We start from the raw sequence: 16,882 nt of genomic DNA, 5'->3' as shown, positions 1-16,882 counted from the left end.
TGATGATGTACATCAATCTCTCACTCCAGATGTTGTAGCAGCTCTACCAGCATTCCACGCGATCATGGTTGTGACACAACAAGCCAGTTCAGTGGTTATGGCAATGAAGTCGACCTGGAACATATTTATCGCACAACCATATTTGTTGCAACCAACAGAAGAAACTGGTCCCTTCAACATGAAAAGACAGAAACAGTTGTCGTCAAAGTGTACAATCCAGCATCGACTGCAACTAGCATTAATACACTTACGAGTTTGAGACCTAGAGGAACTCCCACCACAACCTCTACTCAGATGTCAGCACCAGTGCATCACATGGTGTTCTGCGCACAATGGAAAGGCTGACATTCCACCACCAGAAGAATATACATGTAGGTGGTCGTCCACTGAGAACCCATCTCAATGACCCAGAAACGAATGCCAGCACTGTGTCTAGAATTGCTCACCTGTAAATGCACAACAGGCAGATGCTCCTCATCCAGGTGTAGCTGCGCAAAGAACATCATGGGATGTTCCCTTGGATGCAGTTGTGCCATATCATCCCTAAACAGAAACAACTTACCTACCTCTCCAGAAGAGATGGACTCTGACGGTGACTAGAGGTGACATTATTTCACAGCCCTTGACTCTGTGATGTAATTTTTAATACTTCATAATACTAGAAGTATTCTCATGTATTTTTCACTCAAATGATAAACTAGTGAAATGCTCAGACAAAAGTGCAGTATATCTACACTTTTGAGTGAAACGATGTCCATTTTATTGAAATACAACTTTGGAGGTTGGTTGGTGTTGCTAGAGAAATTAGCTTTCAATATATCATTTGTTGTATTATTGGGGGATAAGATTACCACAGAAGTCAGTGAATAAGGTACATCATTGAAAAGCCAATGTAAAAAAGCTTTCATATGACATATTACATGACCATGTTGAAGAACTAAAGTGCAGTATATCTACAATTTTGAGTGAAAATATGTCCATTTTAATTTAAATCTAAATTTGGGTATGGGTTGAAGTCGCGAGAGAAATTTCTTTTTTCATTGTTGGGGATCTATTAACCACAGGAGTTAATGAAAAATGTACATCATTGAAAAGACAATGTAAAAAGCTTTCATATAATACATTACATGACCATGTTGAAGAACTGTATAAGATCTTGATTTTGAAAACAGGTCAAAATGGCGGCCATCTTGAATTTCAAAATTGGTTTTTGGGGGTTGGGGTAACATTGTATACAATATCTCAACCCCTATGTAATATATTTTCATTTTGTTTTTTTGTATAGAATAGTACACTGGTTAAGGCAGATTTTAATACCCAGTTATGGTGTTTTTTTTGTCACAATTCAATGGCATTAGTGTTTTTTCCTACTCACAAGATTTGAAAATGAAGTAAAAAAACATGATTTATACCAATGTTTCCACTGAGAATTAGAATAACAGTTAAATGAAACAAAGTGTTTGCCAAATTCAGATAACCAAACATATTACCTGTAATCAAAGACATAATTTGGATAGTTTTATGACTTAATAAAAATGTTACAGCAAATTATGTCAAATTGTGCATTTTTCCTTCAATTTATGCAATTTTGACCCCCTGAAAATTCCTGCACACACTTGCTAGCTTACTACCCAATGAAAACTGTGTACAGATACCTCCTTTATGCAATAGAAAAGGTTTAAGGTATACAGGAAAACGTGGGAACGAAAATCTAAACTAAGCCTCTTTTCCGCTGGTGGCCAACTGACTATTTGTTGAGTAACGGACATTGACTTATTTCGTTGGTATTAATAATTGTATTGCATTTGAATGTTGTTTAAAAATGTTGTTTATAGCTAGAAAATATCAACATCGGCCATGGTTTATTGCTATTCTATTCCCATTTCAATGTTTTCAACAGAGATTTCATCATTTTAATCGTAATCATCCAATAAATACATTGCAACCACATACGAGTCTTACAACACATTTCTATTTTGTCAGAAGAGTCACATCATATGTATAACGAGTTATTCCTTATTCCTTAAATGGAACACCAACCCACTTTAAACATAAACATTTTTGACGTCATGGAATAGAAAGAAAAAGTTTGGAATATTTTCAATGCTACATTCATATTGTATGCGTGGCTCAAATACCTGAGAATATTTTATTCGCTCAAAGTTTTCTGACAAGTGTATAATAAATATTTTTCTCGCATAGCACAATTTGGGGGTGTATTCGAAAACCGGCGATATTTTCATGCAAAGAATACGCAAGACTATGTTTACTATCATTTCTCTTACATATTGATAGCAGGTACGTAAAATGTCTGAAGAAGATAATTTGGGAAATTTAACTTCCTACTATTAAGTACAATTTAAAGTTTCAAGGCCTTTCCTGCACCAGATGTTGGCACATATCAAACAAAATGACTTAAAGTAGTGACGTTTCTCAGTGGTGGCTTTTGTAGAAGGGTAGTGCTTCGTCTAAAAATAGCGACCAATGAAAAATTACATAACATGGTGTATGTTTAATATTTCAAAGGCGCTCACAGCCATCGTCTCATTGGCCTGTTCCAGCGGGGCCCAGCTGAAATGTTATAAATATTTTCGTTTTCATTCATCAATACAGGCAGAAATAAATTATGCCCTTGATCCAGCCACCAGTTAACCCGTGAAGATCCGGTATAGATAGGTCTTCAGCAACCCATGCTTGCAATGGTTGATGCATGTCATCGTATAACCCAATTGCGTGGATCGTTGATCATGATGTCAGTAACTGGATTGTCTGGACCAGACTCGATTATTTACAGACTGCCGTCATATAGCTGGTCAATAACAAATAACCATGTTAAATAATTATGTGTACATGGACACAGATGGTCATTGTTAACAAATTTTGAAACTCGGACTCGGATTGATTAACTTTAAGTTAAGTGATCACTTGTGTACCACTATTAATCAAGCATGAGCATCACCAGTAACCTGAAACCACTGTTAAGTATTTCTGACATTACAGATTTTAAATATACTCAACAACTAATGTTCCTGTGACACCAATATTTTAGTGTATTTTTCAAACAAGTAAAGTTTGGTTTTCAATATTGTAGTACATGTATGGAATCAAGTCACAAAAACGCAACTGCTACAGAAAAGCATGCAATCCATGCACAAGTTGACTTATATGCAAGCCCCATGCATTTCACTACCCAAGAATTGGTATAAAAGCATGTGCGTTAACGGGATTCCATATGCATTGTTTAGCAACGTGCCGAAAATCAACAAAATTACGTGATTATTCAACATTATGAAATGACATGCCTGTCCGAAAATGAGTGTCTGCGAGCCATTGGTATGCTTGAAGCAGGATCGAGTCAACGTGGTGTTGCAAGACAATTTAACGTCCACATAAACACCATTTTGGTGTTTATGGCAACGTTGGCAACAGACAAATGCAGTCAGAGACCATCCTCGGGGTGGCAGGCCACGCATAACCAATAATCGACAAGACAACTGGATTCGAACAACACACCTACGAAATCGATTCCAGACAGCAACAGTGACTGCAAGAAGCATCCCTGACCTTCAAAGAATATCTTCACAAACCGTACGTCGTCGCCTCAGATGTGCAGGGATTGTCGCCAGAAGACCAGCCATGCAGACGTCTCATTTTGACAGGAAACCACCGCCAAGCACGTCTACAGTGGTGTAGACAGCGTCTACGCTGGACGGCCATGCAGTGGGGTCAAGTTCTATTCACTGACGAGTCTCGTTTTCACCTCAGCCACAGCGATGGACGGATTCGAGTGTACCGACGTCGAGGTGAACGTTACGTCAATCATTGTGTCATGGAAGAAGATCGGTTCGGGGGCGGCAACGTTATGGTATGGAGTGGGATTACAGCAAGACCCGTTTGATAGTGGTAGAGGGAGATCATCGGCCCTGTTGTGCTACCGTTTTTGCATCGCCATGGCCCAGGCATTACCTTTCAACATGACAACGTCCGGCCTCATATTGCTCGACTGGTTCAGGATTCCCTTCGTCACCTGGCCGGCTCGCTCCCCTGATCTATCACCAATCGTGCACATTTGAGATGAGATGGATCGGCGCCTTCGACGTCAACCACGTGTTCCACAGACACTCCAGGGACTTCGAAACACGCTCCAGCTGATATGGACAGATATCCCACAGGACTTTGTGCGACGCCTGGTCCAGTCCATGAGACAAAGATGTGTTGCTTGCATCGCAACCAGAGGTGGACACACACGCTTATGATTTGTAAATTGACATTTTGTCATGTTCATGTTTTTTTATGAATTCATAGCATTTTCTGAAGTCAGTATGGCAAATTAAACCCATTTGAACACTGGCAGGAGTCTCTTAACTGTTGCAAACCGAAATTGTTTCAGATTTGGTAAAAAACATAACTTTGCATTAAATCTTATTCAATGTCACAGGAACTTTTGTTGTTCAGTATAGTAAGGAACAAGGGAGGCATGAGCATGGCTTGTGACGACACAACAGCGCTGAAAAAATGTAGCCGGTGAAAGTGGCTTGTGTCAATGTTCCAGGACAGTTTCCAGTATAGCCAAAGTATTCGACACAAAACCATTTCATCCCTTTTACTCGACGTTTTTGTGTGACGAATACTACGGCAACGGCCATGGTAATCCGATGCACGTGAGTTCCGTGCAAATTGAAATGTACATGCGTTCCCCCATTTCTTGCCCTATAAAAATCCACCCAGATCGGATAACATTCACTCGTTATTGAATTGCTGCCACATGCCAAGATTGACAAGAAATCAGCAACACTAAGCCCTTGGACGATTGCAAGCTGGAAAAACCGCCTGGCAAGTAGCCAATGCATTTCAAGTCCACGTAAGGACCATATATAGGCCCCAGCAACTGAAACCAGATCACCAACACTACAGATGACCGATCACGTAGTGGAAAACCAAGGACCACCACCCGACGTCAGGATCGTCAGATTGTGCGACAGCATCTTCAAGATCGCTTTGTTACTGCTGCAGAAACTGCTCGACAGAACATGGGGACACACCAGCGACACATTAGTGCGGACACCATGCGTCGACGATTGACGAGCAGACACCTCCACTGTCACAGGCCACACCGAGGACCCATTCTGACACCACGTCATCGCAGGGACCGTCTTCAGTGGGCAACAAGCACCACCATTGGCGCCACCAGCATGCAGTAGAGAAGAGCCCTCTTCTCAGACGAGAGCCGTTAGTGTATCTCAACAGCAAATGACAGAGAGAGAGTCTGGCGACGCCGTGGGGAACGTTATTCGGATGCTTGTGTTGTTGAGAGAGACTCGTGGGGTGGTCCGAGCATCATGGTGCGGGATGGAATTGGTCTTGCACAGAGGGTCGGCCCTGTGGTCTTCCAGAACATCGGTCCTGGGAAAGGCAATGGTGTCACAGCAGCTCGGTACATTGATCAAGTCTTGAGACCACACGCCATACCTCATTTGGCACGTCGCCGCAACCACGAGTTTCAGCATGATAACGCCCGTGCCCACACTGCGAGAGCAACACGATACTTCCTCCAGCAGAATGGAATCAGAACAACGTCCTAGGCCGCTTGCAGGCACGGGAATCCCGATCAAATGTAGCCAGGGTTTTCAATGTAGGGCCCAGCACCATCACAAGGCTATGGGATCGGTTTCAACAGCATGGGTCAACACGTGATCGGCCAAGGTCGGGACGACCAACAATAACCACCCTTTTGATAATGCCATTTGCATAAAATTATCTAAATGCCTATTCGGTTGTGATAAAGATGTTCTTTTATTCGGAATGTACATACCGCCATGTGGATCAAACTACTATGATTCCTCAGGAAAAAGAAGAAGTTTGGAACAAGTGGAACAGTGGTTGATTGAACATTCATCTGAACTATTAGATTTTTACGTACTGATATGAGGTGATTTAAATGCACGTACTGGTAATAACAATAATCCCCCTGAGCCGTGTAATGATGAGGAAACAAGTGTATTCTCTGAGGAGGAACCTGTGCATGTCGGGGAGAGATCTTCAAAGGATACATTTATGAATAGATTTGGTAAAATGTTAAATCTTTTGCTTCGCATTCAACATGTATGTCATAAATGGGAGGTTCAAGGGGGATGAGCAGGGTGAATTTACTTATGTATCTGAGCAAGGTTGTAGTGTTGTTGATTATTTTATTGCCTCTCCTGCTCTTTTTGAATACTAGTACTTCACTCGCTTCACAGTCGAACAGAGGCTAGATTCAAAACATATGCCCTTGTTCCTATATTTTAACAGGCCACCCATAAGTACTGTAGAAGTAGATGATTCAACAGAATGTAGATCATCCAAATACCAGTGGAATGTGGATAATGTCAACACATTTGTTGAAAACCTTAAATCGATCTATTTTGCAACTTCTGCTAATCTCATGGCTAGCGTTAATGTCAACATCAATTCAGCTCTTGATATCTTTGTTTCCACCTTGCTAGATGCTGCAAGTTGTATGAAAAAACCCAGTTTACCCTAAAAATGTTAGAAATGGATTTTACAGTTATGAGTGTAGGATAGCTAGGCGTAAAGCTAAGAAATATCTTAAGGACTATTTCGGATATATTAATCAAACTTATTCCGAAGACAATACTGTACAATACTGTACAGATATAAATTTGTCTGCCGAAAGTCAAAATTTGAATTTAAGACAAAGACTGCGAAGGCGTTGACAGCAGTTATATCCAATCAAAAACAGTTTTGGAAACTTCTCCGAGGTATATCTAAGCCGTGTTGTAAACAAAATTATATAAGCAGTGATGCTTGGTTTAACCATTTTAGCAATGTGTTTAATGCTGATATCTTCTGTGATCAGAATGTCTCCTCATCGAACATATAGACAACGAAGTAAATCTAGAACCCAACTGTGCTAATGTGGTAAACAATGAGGAAGAGTATATATTGGACTCCACTATAACAAATGAAGAGATACATAATGATATATCTCATTTGAAAGATGGCAAAGCTTCAGGTATAGATGATGTGGTAATTGAAATGTTAAAAGTCTCTGAAAATGTTGTCATGCCCTTTCTGAATGTGTTATTTAATAGAATATTTGGGTCTGGTGTTTTTCCTGATGTTTGGTCAAAAGCTTTTATCATTCCTGTTCATAAAAAAGGAGAGAAAAGTAATTCTGATAACTATCGTGGCATTTCACTTCTCAGTGTTATAGGTAAAGTTTACACGTCTGTTTTAAGTAAACGAATAACTATACTGGCAAACATCAAGAACAGAATACCTGAAACACAGGCCGGTTTCAGAAAGGGTTATGCAACCACTGACCACATATATACTCTGTATGCTATTATTCAGAAATGTTTATGTAAAAAGTAATCAAAATTTTATGCGGCATTTGTAGATTTTAGAAAGGCTCTGATTTTGTTAACGGTGATAAGTTGTGGAATCTCTTAATGTCTTATGGTATAAGTAGTAAAATGTTAAAAGCTGTAAGAAGTTTATATAAAAGTGTTAAATCGTGTGTAAAATGTGATCTAGGTTTCACAGATTATTTTGACTGCCCTACTGGTCTACGACAAGGATGTATTTTGAGTCCATTACTATTTTCACTTTTCATAAGCGAATTATCAAATGAAGTTATTTCTAATGGAAAGCATGGTGTACAGATATTCTCTGATTTAATAAAGATACTGATATTGTTGTTATTTTAACATCAGACAGTGTCACGGGGCTAGAGACTCAGTTGAATATTCTAGAAACCCGCACAGAAAATGGAATTTGACGGTAAATCTGGAAAAAACAAAAGTTTTTGTATTCAGACGAGGTGGGGTGCTTTCAAAAGAGGATATTTGGTATTATAGGGTGGAAATGGTTGAGGTAGTGTCAAGCTACAAATATCTTGGTTTACCTTTTATTCATCAGGAAAATTCAGTTGTAGTATATCTGATCTAGCACTAAGAGCAAAAAGAGCTTTGGTCGAATTGATTGCAACTTTAAGTAAAATTGATCTTATTTCAAAGTCAGTGTTCTTTAAGATATTCGATTCGCAAATACAACCTATACTTTTATATGGCTCTGAAGTGTGGGGATTTCAGCAATATGACAAATTGGGAAAAGTTCATCTATTAGCCTGTAGGAAATTCCTGCAAGTAGGACAACAAACCCCAAATGCTATAACCTACGGGGAAACGGGTCGCTTTCCACTGTACATCAACTCCTATGTTAGAACACTTAAGTTTTGGCTTAAATCTAATTCATATGAATGAAGACAGATGGCCAAAAAAGGCTTATAATATTTTATTGTATTTAGATAACTGTGGACGCCGTACATGGGCTTCTAACATTCGTTTACTTCTTTTTTCTCATGGCTTTGGTTTTGTACGGATATCGCAAACAGTTGGGAACCAGCTTTCATTTCTACGACTTTTTAAGGATACTTGTATAAACATGTTTTACCAAAACTGGAGAGTTTAAAAGTCTTTTAGAACTTGAAAAATATCTTTCAGTTTTGTGTGAAAAAAAATTTAGAAACATAATTGTAAGATTTAAAAAAAAATGAAGAATAATGAAGGCAGATATCTGTCGATAGAAAAGTCTCTTCGAATATGTCCAGTCTGTAATAATGGTATAGAGGATGAATTTCATTTTTTACTCATTTGTTCATGTTATAATGATATCAGAAAAGAATACTTACTGGCAAAACTTTGCCGATATCCAAGCTTGAACCATTTCAAATCTGTTATGTGTAATAACAATTGAATCAGTCTTAAATAGTTTATCACGTTTCCTATATTACGCTTATGCAAAAAGAACAAGTAGTACAATTCAATTATGACATAAGTCATGTGTCACGTCACTTTACCGTTGCATCTGTGAACAATTGGTATATTGTGAACTGTAATTGTTTGTGGGCCCGAGGCCTTCATGCAAATAAAAGTTCTTCTTCTTCTTCAGTAACCACCCCCGCCCAAGATCGATATATTACTTAAGAATGGATTTCAATAATTTATTTTATGAAAGTGACTACAAACGAAAACAACTGTAGTGCACACATTGTGCAAATCCGTAACAAACAGATTGAAGTCAGTTCTTAAAATGGGCATGACCTAATTGTTTTAGGTTTATGATAAATACAAACGCAAACAAAATCACTTTGTGGTTATCAAATCAAATGGCATTAAATCTCTTGCAATTTATTTTCAATATCAGTCGTGTTCGATGTTCTGACATAATATTTTAGGCAGCATACAGAGTTTTAAATTTGTTTCAGGCAGATAGTTTTGGTGTATTAATGCGTTCATCATTTTTAATCATTCGGTAGTTTTTTGTGCATTTTCCGGCGTTTTCTGAATTTCCATGCCGATAATTGTGCAATGACAAAATCGAAGAAAACTTTTTCACTACACTGAAATAACACAGAACTCTGTAGATAGGCGGGACTTTACCCTGATAAAATTTTCTTTTTAGAAGGACAGATTTGCCAGAGTTCGATACGTAAACATATTAAGCATTCAATGATAGAATTCATGGGGAAACCAGTGATGCTGACGTCCATAAATATATACTGACAACAAAAGTTCCTGTGACATTGAATAAGATTTAATGCAAAGTTATGTTTTTTACCAAATCTGAAACAATTTCGGTTTGCAACAGATAAAAGACTCCTGCCAGTGTTCAAATGGGTTTAATTTGCCATACTGACTTCAGAAAATGCGTAAAAAAAACCCCATAAACATGCCAAAATGTCAATTTACAAATCATAAGCGTGTGTGTCCACCTCTGGTTGCGATGCAAGCAACACATCTTTGTCTCATGGACTGGACCAGGCGTCGCACAAAGTCCTTTGGGATATCTGTCCATATCAGCTGGAGCATGTTTCGAAGTTCCTTGAGTGTCTGTGGAACACGTGGTTGACGTCGAAGGCGCCGATCCATCTCATCCCACATGTGCTCGATTGGTGAGAGATCAGGGGAGCGAGCCGGCCAGGGTATGACATTCACGTTGTTTTGTTGAAGAGAACACCAGTCGAGCAATATGAGGCCGGGCGTTGTCATGTTGAAAGGTAATGCCTGGGCCATGGCGACGCAAAAACGGTAGCACAACAGGGCCGAAGATCTCGTCGCGGTAGCGCTGTCCATTGAGATTTCCCTCTACCACTATCAAACGGGTCCTCTGTCTTGCTGTAATCCCACTCAATACCATAACGCTGCCGCCCCCGAACAGATCTCCTTCCATGACACAATGATTGACGTAACGTTCACCTCGACGTCGGTACACTCGAATCCGTCCATCGCTGTGGCTGAGGTGAAAACGAGATTCGTCAGTGAATAGAACTTGTCCCCACTGCATGGCCGTCCAGCGTAGACGCTGTCTACACCACTGTAGACGTGCTTGGCGGTGGTTTCCTGTCAAAATGGGACGTCTGGCGTGTCTTCTGGTGACAATCCCTGCACGTCTGAGGCGACGACGTTCGGTTTGTGAAGATATTCGTCGAAGGCCAGGGATGCTTCTTGCAGTCACTGTTGCTGGCTGGGATCGATTTCGTAGGTGTGTTGTTCGAATCCAGTTGTCTTGTCGATTATTGGTTATGCTTGGACTGCCACCCCGAGGATGGTCTCTGACTGCATTCCTCCTTTGCCAACGTTGCCATAAACACCAAATGGTGTTTCTGTGGACGTTAAATTGTCTTGCAACACCATGTTGACTCGATCCTGCTTCAAGCATACCGGTGGCTCGCAGACACTCATTTTCGGACAGGCGTGGCATTTCGTAATGTTGAATAAACAATGCATATGGAATCCCGTGGGTAGTGAAATGCATGAGGCTTGCATATTAGTCAACTTTTGCGTGGGATGCATGCTTTTCTGTAGCAGTTGCGTTTTTGTGACTTGATTCCATACATGTACCTACTACAATATTGAAAAACAAACTTTACTTGTTTGAAAAATACACTAAAATATTGGTGCCACATGAACTTTTGTTGTTGAGTATATTATCCACATCATCCTTACAGTGTTCCCTACCAAACTTTTCTGTCACAAAATCCACCCGAAGAATGATCAAATACCATGTCATTCATGCGTACTCGCGAGTTCGACGCCTGACGCCAGGAGCCGTTTTCAGTTCGCGCCATATCGTAGGCATGACGGTACATTTGCACTATGTTTCACAGTGTGGACGTAGCTCAGTCGGTTAGCTGTCGGGCTAACAATCATAAGGTCGCGAGATCGCGTCCGACGGATTCTCACACAAAACTGGTTGCTTGTCTTTGAGACATGTGACCTACGGCAGAGATCGTCCTTCCGAGAAGTTGTGGTACTGTATTCTAAAAGGGCTCTACAATACATCCTTTCGAAGGAAATGCAGGGGAGGATGAAAATCGGATGTATTTAGACATCATTCAAACTGCATAAACTAGATGTGTTATCTGAGATGTCTTAATATGCTTCTAGATCTGTGTCTATTATTCCGTTTTCAAGTGTGGCCCCTGTCTTGTATATTGCTAAAGGCGTCGTAAAACCTTACTCACTTCTGTTTAACAATTTCCGGCTGTTTCTGCCAGTGAAATATGAGCCGTTTTGGTAAAGAGCCGTTTTGGTAATAAAGATGGCGCTCTCCTTGAAGGAACTCGCATCTCTTCTAAGGTTTGTTTTCATTTCATGCATCATGATCTTTTATTATTCCATAAGTACAGTTAAACTAAAGTAAAATATGTCAGAGTTTTACTACCATCTGGTTTATATCGTGTAAATATACTGGAATGACGGAAAACAGATATTCGGAAAATGCATTGCTGAAAGTTCGTTTTTCGATCATACGGAGAGAGAAGAGCCGAATGTTTTTATTACAGTAACGAGTGTTACTTGTTATTTGCCACGACAAGGCCTAACTATTACAGCATTCAGATCCAACAGATAGTTTTCGAACTATCATGGACTTAAATGAAATCACTAAGAGATAGGCCTACGAGAATACGCAGAACACATTTTTATTAGATAGACGTCCGTCCCTTTATTAATGATTGATTATTAAATAACGAGCCGATTAAAGAACTAATTAATTTTAAATGTTATGTTTATATCAACATTTCCCCTTACATTTGATTTTTCAATTCTAAATATAGATCTAGATCTACCAAATGCAAATCTGCTATGCATGTCCTCCTGTTATGGGTTTTCGAGCCCCTAAGAAGTATTTCTGCTACGTCTCCAATACCAATCCCAATACACTAAATTTGCAGTGTTACCTTTCAGAACATTTGTTTCTGTTAACACTTGGATGGTCAAGTGACCATGTGTTGTTAATTTTATATAGCGAGAATACCTCGCCGAGCAAGATGAGTCGATCAGGTGCCATTTAGTCAATGTCACATGATTACAGTCAAGATAAAAATAGATGCACATCTTGATCAGTCACATGATATTATAGACAGGAAGTTTACAAACAGCAGCCGATACAATATCGGTGCATACAATTGTTCTGATGCAAAATCATAATCAAATAAAGTCTGATTAAAATAGGCAAGTTTTGAGGTGACAAAGTAGGAATACCTTTGGAATACAGTACCACAAACTTGTGACAATACCTATGACGTAATTTGTAATATTTTGTTGCCAGTCACACCGGCGAAACAATGCCCTGTGACGTTAGGGGTTATCGGGTGTGCATAAGCCGCTCCCAGTGACCTATCATGTCTACACACAATGTCATTGATTACGCCCAGCGGTGTTGAGAGTTTTGAATATTTGTTTACTTAAGAATTGACTTTCACTTTGTGTGAGTTCATTGGAGTATAAACCTTCATAGAGTGAGAGCCAAACAAGACGTTTCGCAAGCTCCGACGTTCATACAGTTTGGCCCTCACTCTTTGAAGGTTCATACTCCAACGAACTCACACAACATGCACAAAGTGAAAGTCAATTCTTATAATTTTTTTATCACAATTTCTTATATCAAAGGATGGAGGCCAAGATCTAAACACAATTTTATTTAGTACGTGTGACTTCATGTTTACACTGACAGCCATACAAGAACCAGCTATGTCGCGGAGTAAAATAGTTCCTCAAAAAGAGAGGTGACAAGAGCGTATTGATGCACAACTTGCTCTTCAGAAACATCTTACGCAGCACATGTGTTCAAATCATGTCCTCATTAGATGAGAAAGTTCTGTAAAGAACTACCTCAGTAAGTCAGTGACAATGACAGCGCGTCGTAATACATTTACATCAAGTAAAAGATGTCAAAATGGTCGACACGATAAACGTGACGGGAGAGATTTCTGAAGTTGTTAATGAACCTGTGGTGGTTACATGTGTTAGTCATCATTGATCAACTGGCCGAGCACTGAAAGATGAATAAAGATGCGTCAAACGGCCACGAAGGCAAATTCATAGATTGCTGGAGACGGTCAATGTCAGCCTAGACACGAATGGAGTCGATACTACGATAGTTTAGATGTGCATTTCTTTCTTTGTTCATTAGGATAGGCCGTAGCGAGGATATTCGTGAACAATCATGTAGTCATGCTCTCTGACATTTCTCAATGTATACTGAAATGCTGAGACCAGGAATAAAGGTTCTAAATGATCAGAAAGAACGCTTATGTATGTTTTCGTGTTAGGGAATGCCGAGGGGTTTCCCCAGGAATGTGGAAGTAGTCCGTCAGTGTTTATGTCATATCAAGAACACGGCCTCATGAAAAACATATGAACGTCAAATTGTGTCGTTCTAACACTTATGAACGTCAATTTCGCGGTCATGTGACCGACCTCTCGTCCTATGGAAAAGCCGTATGTCGTGTAAACTTCAAATTAAAAACTTATTAAATATTGCCTGAGCAGCGCATTTTATAGCAAGGGCTACTTTATTAAAGCACTTTTATTTGTTATACATTTTTTATTTTGTTTTTCTCGTAATTCAAGTGGCTAAAATGGTTATAAACATGATAAATGGGAACTAATACACATATATTATTTTTTCGGTTCATTAATTTTCATTATTATGCACAAGAATGCAGTTTATTAGGGATATAATATTGGTGCTGGACACATCCAAATGCTGCCACTGTTAGGGTAGGTTACCCCAGACTCTATCTTAGCCCTTGGATCCCCTTTACGATTAGGTTTAAGTACCCGTTTAGTGGCTATTATAGATTCTATACCCGTCCCTAATATTCTTCACACAAAAAGGATAAAATGGTTTTGTGTCAAATATTTTGGCTACTGGAAACTGTCCTGGAACATTTTTTCACTTCTCATTCAATAGCGACCTCACCGTTTTGTCATCACTAGCCATGCTCATGCCTCCCTCGTTCCTTACTATTATTCACATTGTCCTTACAGTGTTCCCTACCACGCTTTTCTGTCACATTATCCAAATGAAGAATTATTAAATACCATGTCATTCATGCGTACTCGTGAGTTCAAGGCCGACAATATTACACAGCGAGGTCACAGGACCTCAATTTGATTGAACATGCATGGAACATCCTTGGGAGACGGGTTTATGGTCTCCATTTTCAGCCCCAGTGTGTGGGTCAACTCGAGCAGTCTTTGCAGACAGAATGTCAGGATATTAATCAGCAGCAACTTGATCATCACATTTGGTCCATGCCAAGACGTGTACAAACCTGTAGTCGTGCCAACAGTTGGCATACACGTTAATGAATCTTGTATGGCCATCCCACATTAACTAGATGTTGTAAAATCATCAAGATGCATTTTCTGTCACTTTTGGTTGTTGTGCCTATATCTTTTATTTTGCTATTACATGGTTCAATAACTTCCAACTTGTGTTAAATAAAATATTATCCTGAAAATATTCTTGTTGCTTACCTTTTTCATGAGTCTCATCTATGCTGTCATTGTTTGCAGTGTTCTCTCAGAGGATGCAACACAAACACAAACATTTGAAGGGCTGGCCTCCAGCTTCCATCATTACTTCTCCAACAAACAGGATCACTTCAAAGTGGGATCTGCCTTGGTATGGTAACAATGTTAGAAGGAAAGTCTCCTATCCATAACAATAACCTATAATGTGCCATGTAGTGTAAAAAATCATGATGTAACAGGCTGGATAGGCTTGTTTTGTAGTGCCAAAGACAGCTCCATCTCCAACAACTACCCATGTCAGGTCGCTGAAATCATGGTTAGGGTCAAGTGGTACAAAAAAAGCTTTGTTTGAGTTACATAATTTCAACAAAAACTATGTGGTCCATGTCGATATGAGCCAGCTACCAAACACTCTGAGTGACAGGTACAGAGCTACAGATAAGCTTTTGGTGTTGTGGGTATTTTACCCATGCATTTTAAAATCATTGGGTATCAGTAATTCTATCTCGGTATTCAAATTTCTGTTACCCACTAGTTTTTACACATGTGGGTATTTAAGTTAAATATTTAAAAACACTATTCATCTAGTCCCTGCAAACTGGTGTCGTGTGGGTTCGAGAGCTTTATAGGACTAAAAAATACCACGATACTTCCACTAGAAAGTGAGATGGCAAATGATCATGATGTAACTGTCATCGTGGAGTTTGGCAAGGTTGCCAGAATTCCCGTTTAGAATTTCAAAATAAGTTGCTGATTTTCTAATCGAATACGCAGGGTTATTTCACAATATTTTGATGATAGGCACAAGTTTTATTTTTGTAGCGTATCTGTAATGTTTGTTGCGTACTTGATACGCTTGGATTCTATTTTACTGCATATTTCTGATGCGTATTTTATGCAGATACGCAGCTTACCTGGAGCTCTACAGGTAGAATGGCAAAAGCAGCATCAATTTCACTTTGTTTGGCAGGTTTTGCATATAAGCCTTCTTGTACTTTCTTGCTCTAGGTACTACTGCTACAGAATCGGGACCTTCTACCACATCCCACCCAGAAACTGGCTGCCATTTACCTCATCTATGAGATGTACAGAACAGAGCCCATTGCTGCTAATCCCTTTGCATCTGTATTTGTTCACTTGCTGGTGGGTATACTGCACCTGTTTTCACGACATTCTGCTAGGGGATATGTAGATTTTACCTCAGCTGACGGAAAGTGAAGTGAATGTAATGGAACTTCTCACAAACCAATAAAGTTGAAACTTGGCATGCTTGTTGATGTAAACAAGTATTCAAGGAAGAATTGATTGGGGACAAGTTATCACAACCTAGTAGACCCTCTCTGAACCCTCTCAGAAAGTAAGAGGAAAAGAAACAAATGGAGGGAAATGTGAAACATCAAAGTCTGTATTCTCTTTGTCCCAACTACTGTAGTCATCATATGAAAGAGCTCTTCTCCAAAAAGCAGCCCCTTGCCAACCTCTAGACCAATCTGTAGGTAATGTTCATAAGCCATACTAAGTCCAGACATTTACATAAAAGTTTGTAGTGTACTGTATATTACAGATTCTCTAGAAGGAGAATATGATTATATAGTAACTATTATTGCAATACTGAATAGTTTGTCACAATTTTTAAGCATCCTACACACTTATTATGACACATATGGTATTACGATGCACTAAATTGTAACATTCAGTAAAAAGCTTCAAAGTTTAACATTTTGCGATATACATGATGTGCTTACATCAACACAATGATTGGATTTCTGTCTGTTACCCTCCTCAAACATGTCAATAGTATGCCAAATTCTTTCTTGTTTCGATTATATAACAGTGTAGAACATTGTGAAAGCAATAATCACCGGAACACACCCTCTGACCACCTTGCTCCCAGCATGCTCCTGTACTAATCCTCATTTTTTCCTTCATCGCCCGTAGTGAACGGTCGTGTTTGCTTCCACTCCCTATTTGCAATTAGATTTGTTTGTCATCTTCCATGTTGAGATGTTATGGACAATGTGATCATTTTGGGGGCGGTGTCACGGGTTGGC

At 39.5% G+C, this 16,882-nt stretch overlaps 1 protein-coding gene across 1 annotated transcript in view; it reads left to right on the top strand.

Annotated features, from left to right (window-relative positions):
- The first annotated feature begins 11,170 nt into the window (after positions 1-11,170).
- Positions 11,171-16,882, top strand: part of LOC139466998 (CCR4-NOT transcription complex subunit 11-like) — a 77,967-nt gene continuing 72,255 nt past the window's right edge. Inside the window, exons 1-3 of the mRNA XM_071248703.1 lie at positions 11,171-11,645; positions 14,874-14,982; positions 15,840-15,974. Of these exons, the coding sequence (XP_071104804.1) occupies positions 11,608-11,645; positions 14,874-14,982; positions 15,840-15,974 (282 nt within the window). The 5' untranslated portion in view covers positions 11,171-11,607. The remainder of the gene's footprint in view (positions 11,646-14,873; positions 14,983-15,839; positions 15,975-16,882) is intronic.

This window comes from Haliotis cracherodii, unplaced genomic scaffold (genome assembly GCF_022045235.1).
Source record: "Haliotis cracherodii isolate W230 unplaced genomic scaffold, xgHalCrac1.p SCAF_19, whole genome shotgun sequence".
In the NCBI taxonomy this organism is placed as follows: Eukaryota; Metazoa; Mollusca; class Gastropoda; order Lepetellida; family Haliotidae; genus Haliotis; species Haliotis cracherodii.
The sequence above is the reverse complement of the archived record's forward strand: the minus strand, read 5'-3'. Positions and strand labels throughout refer to the sequence as shown.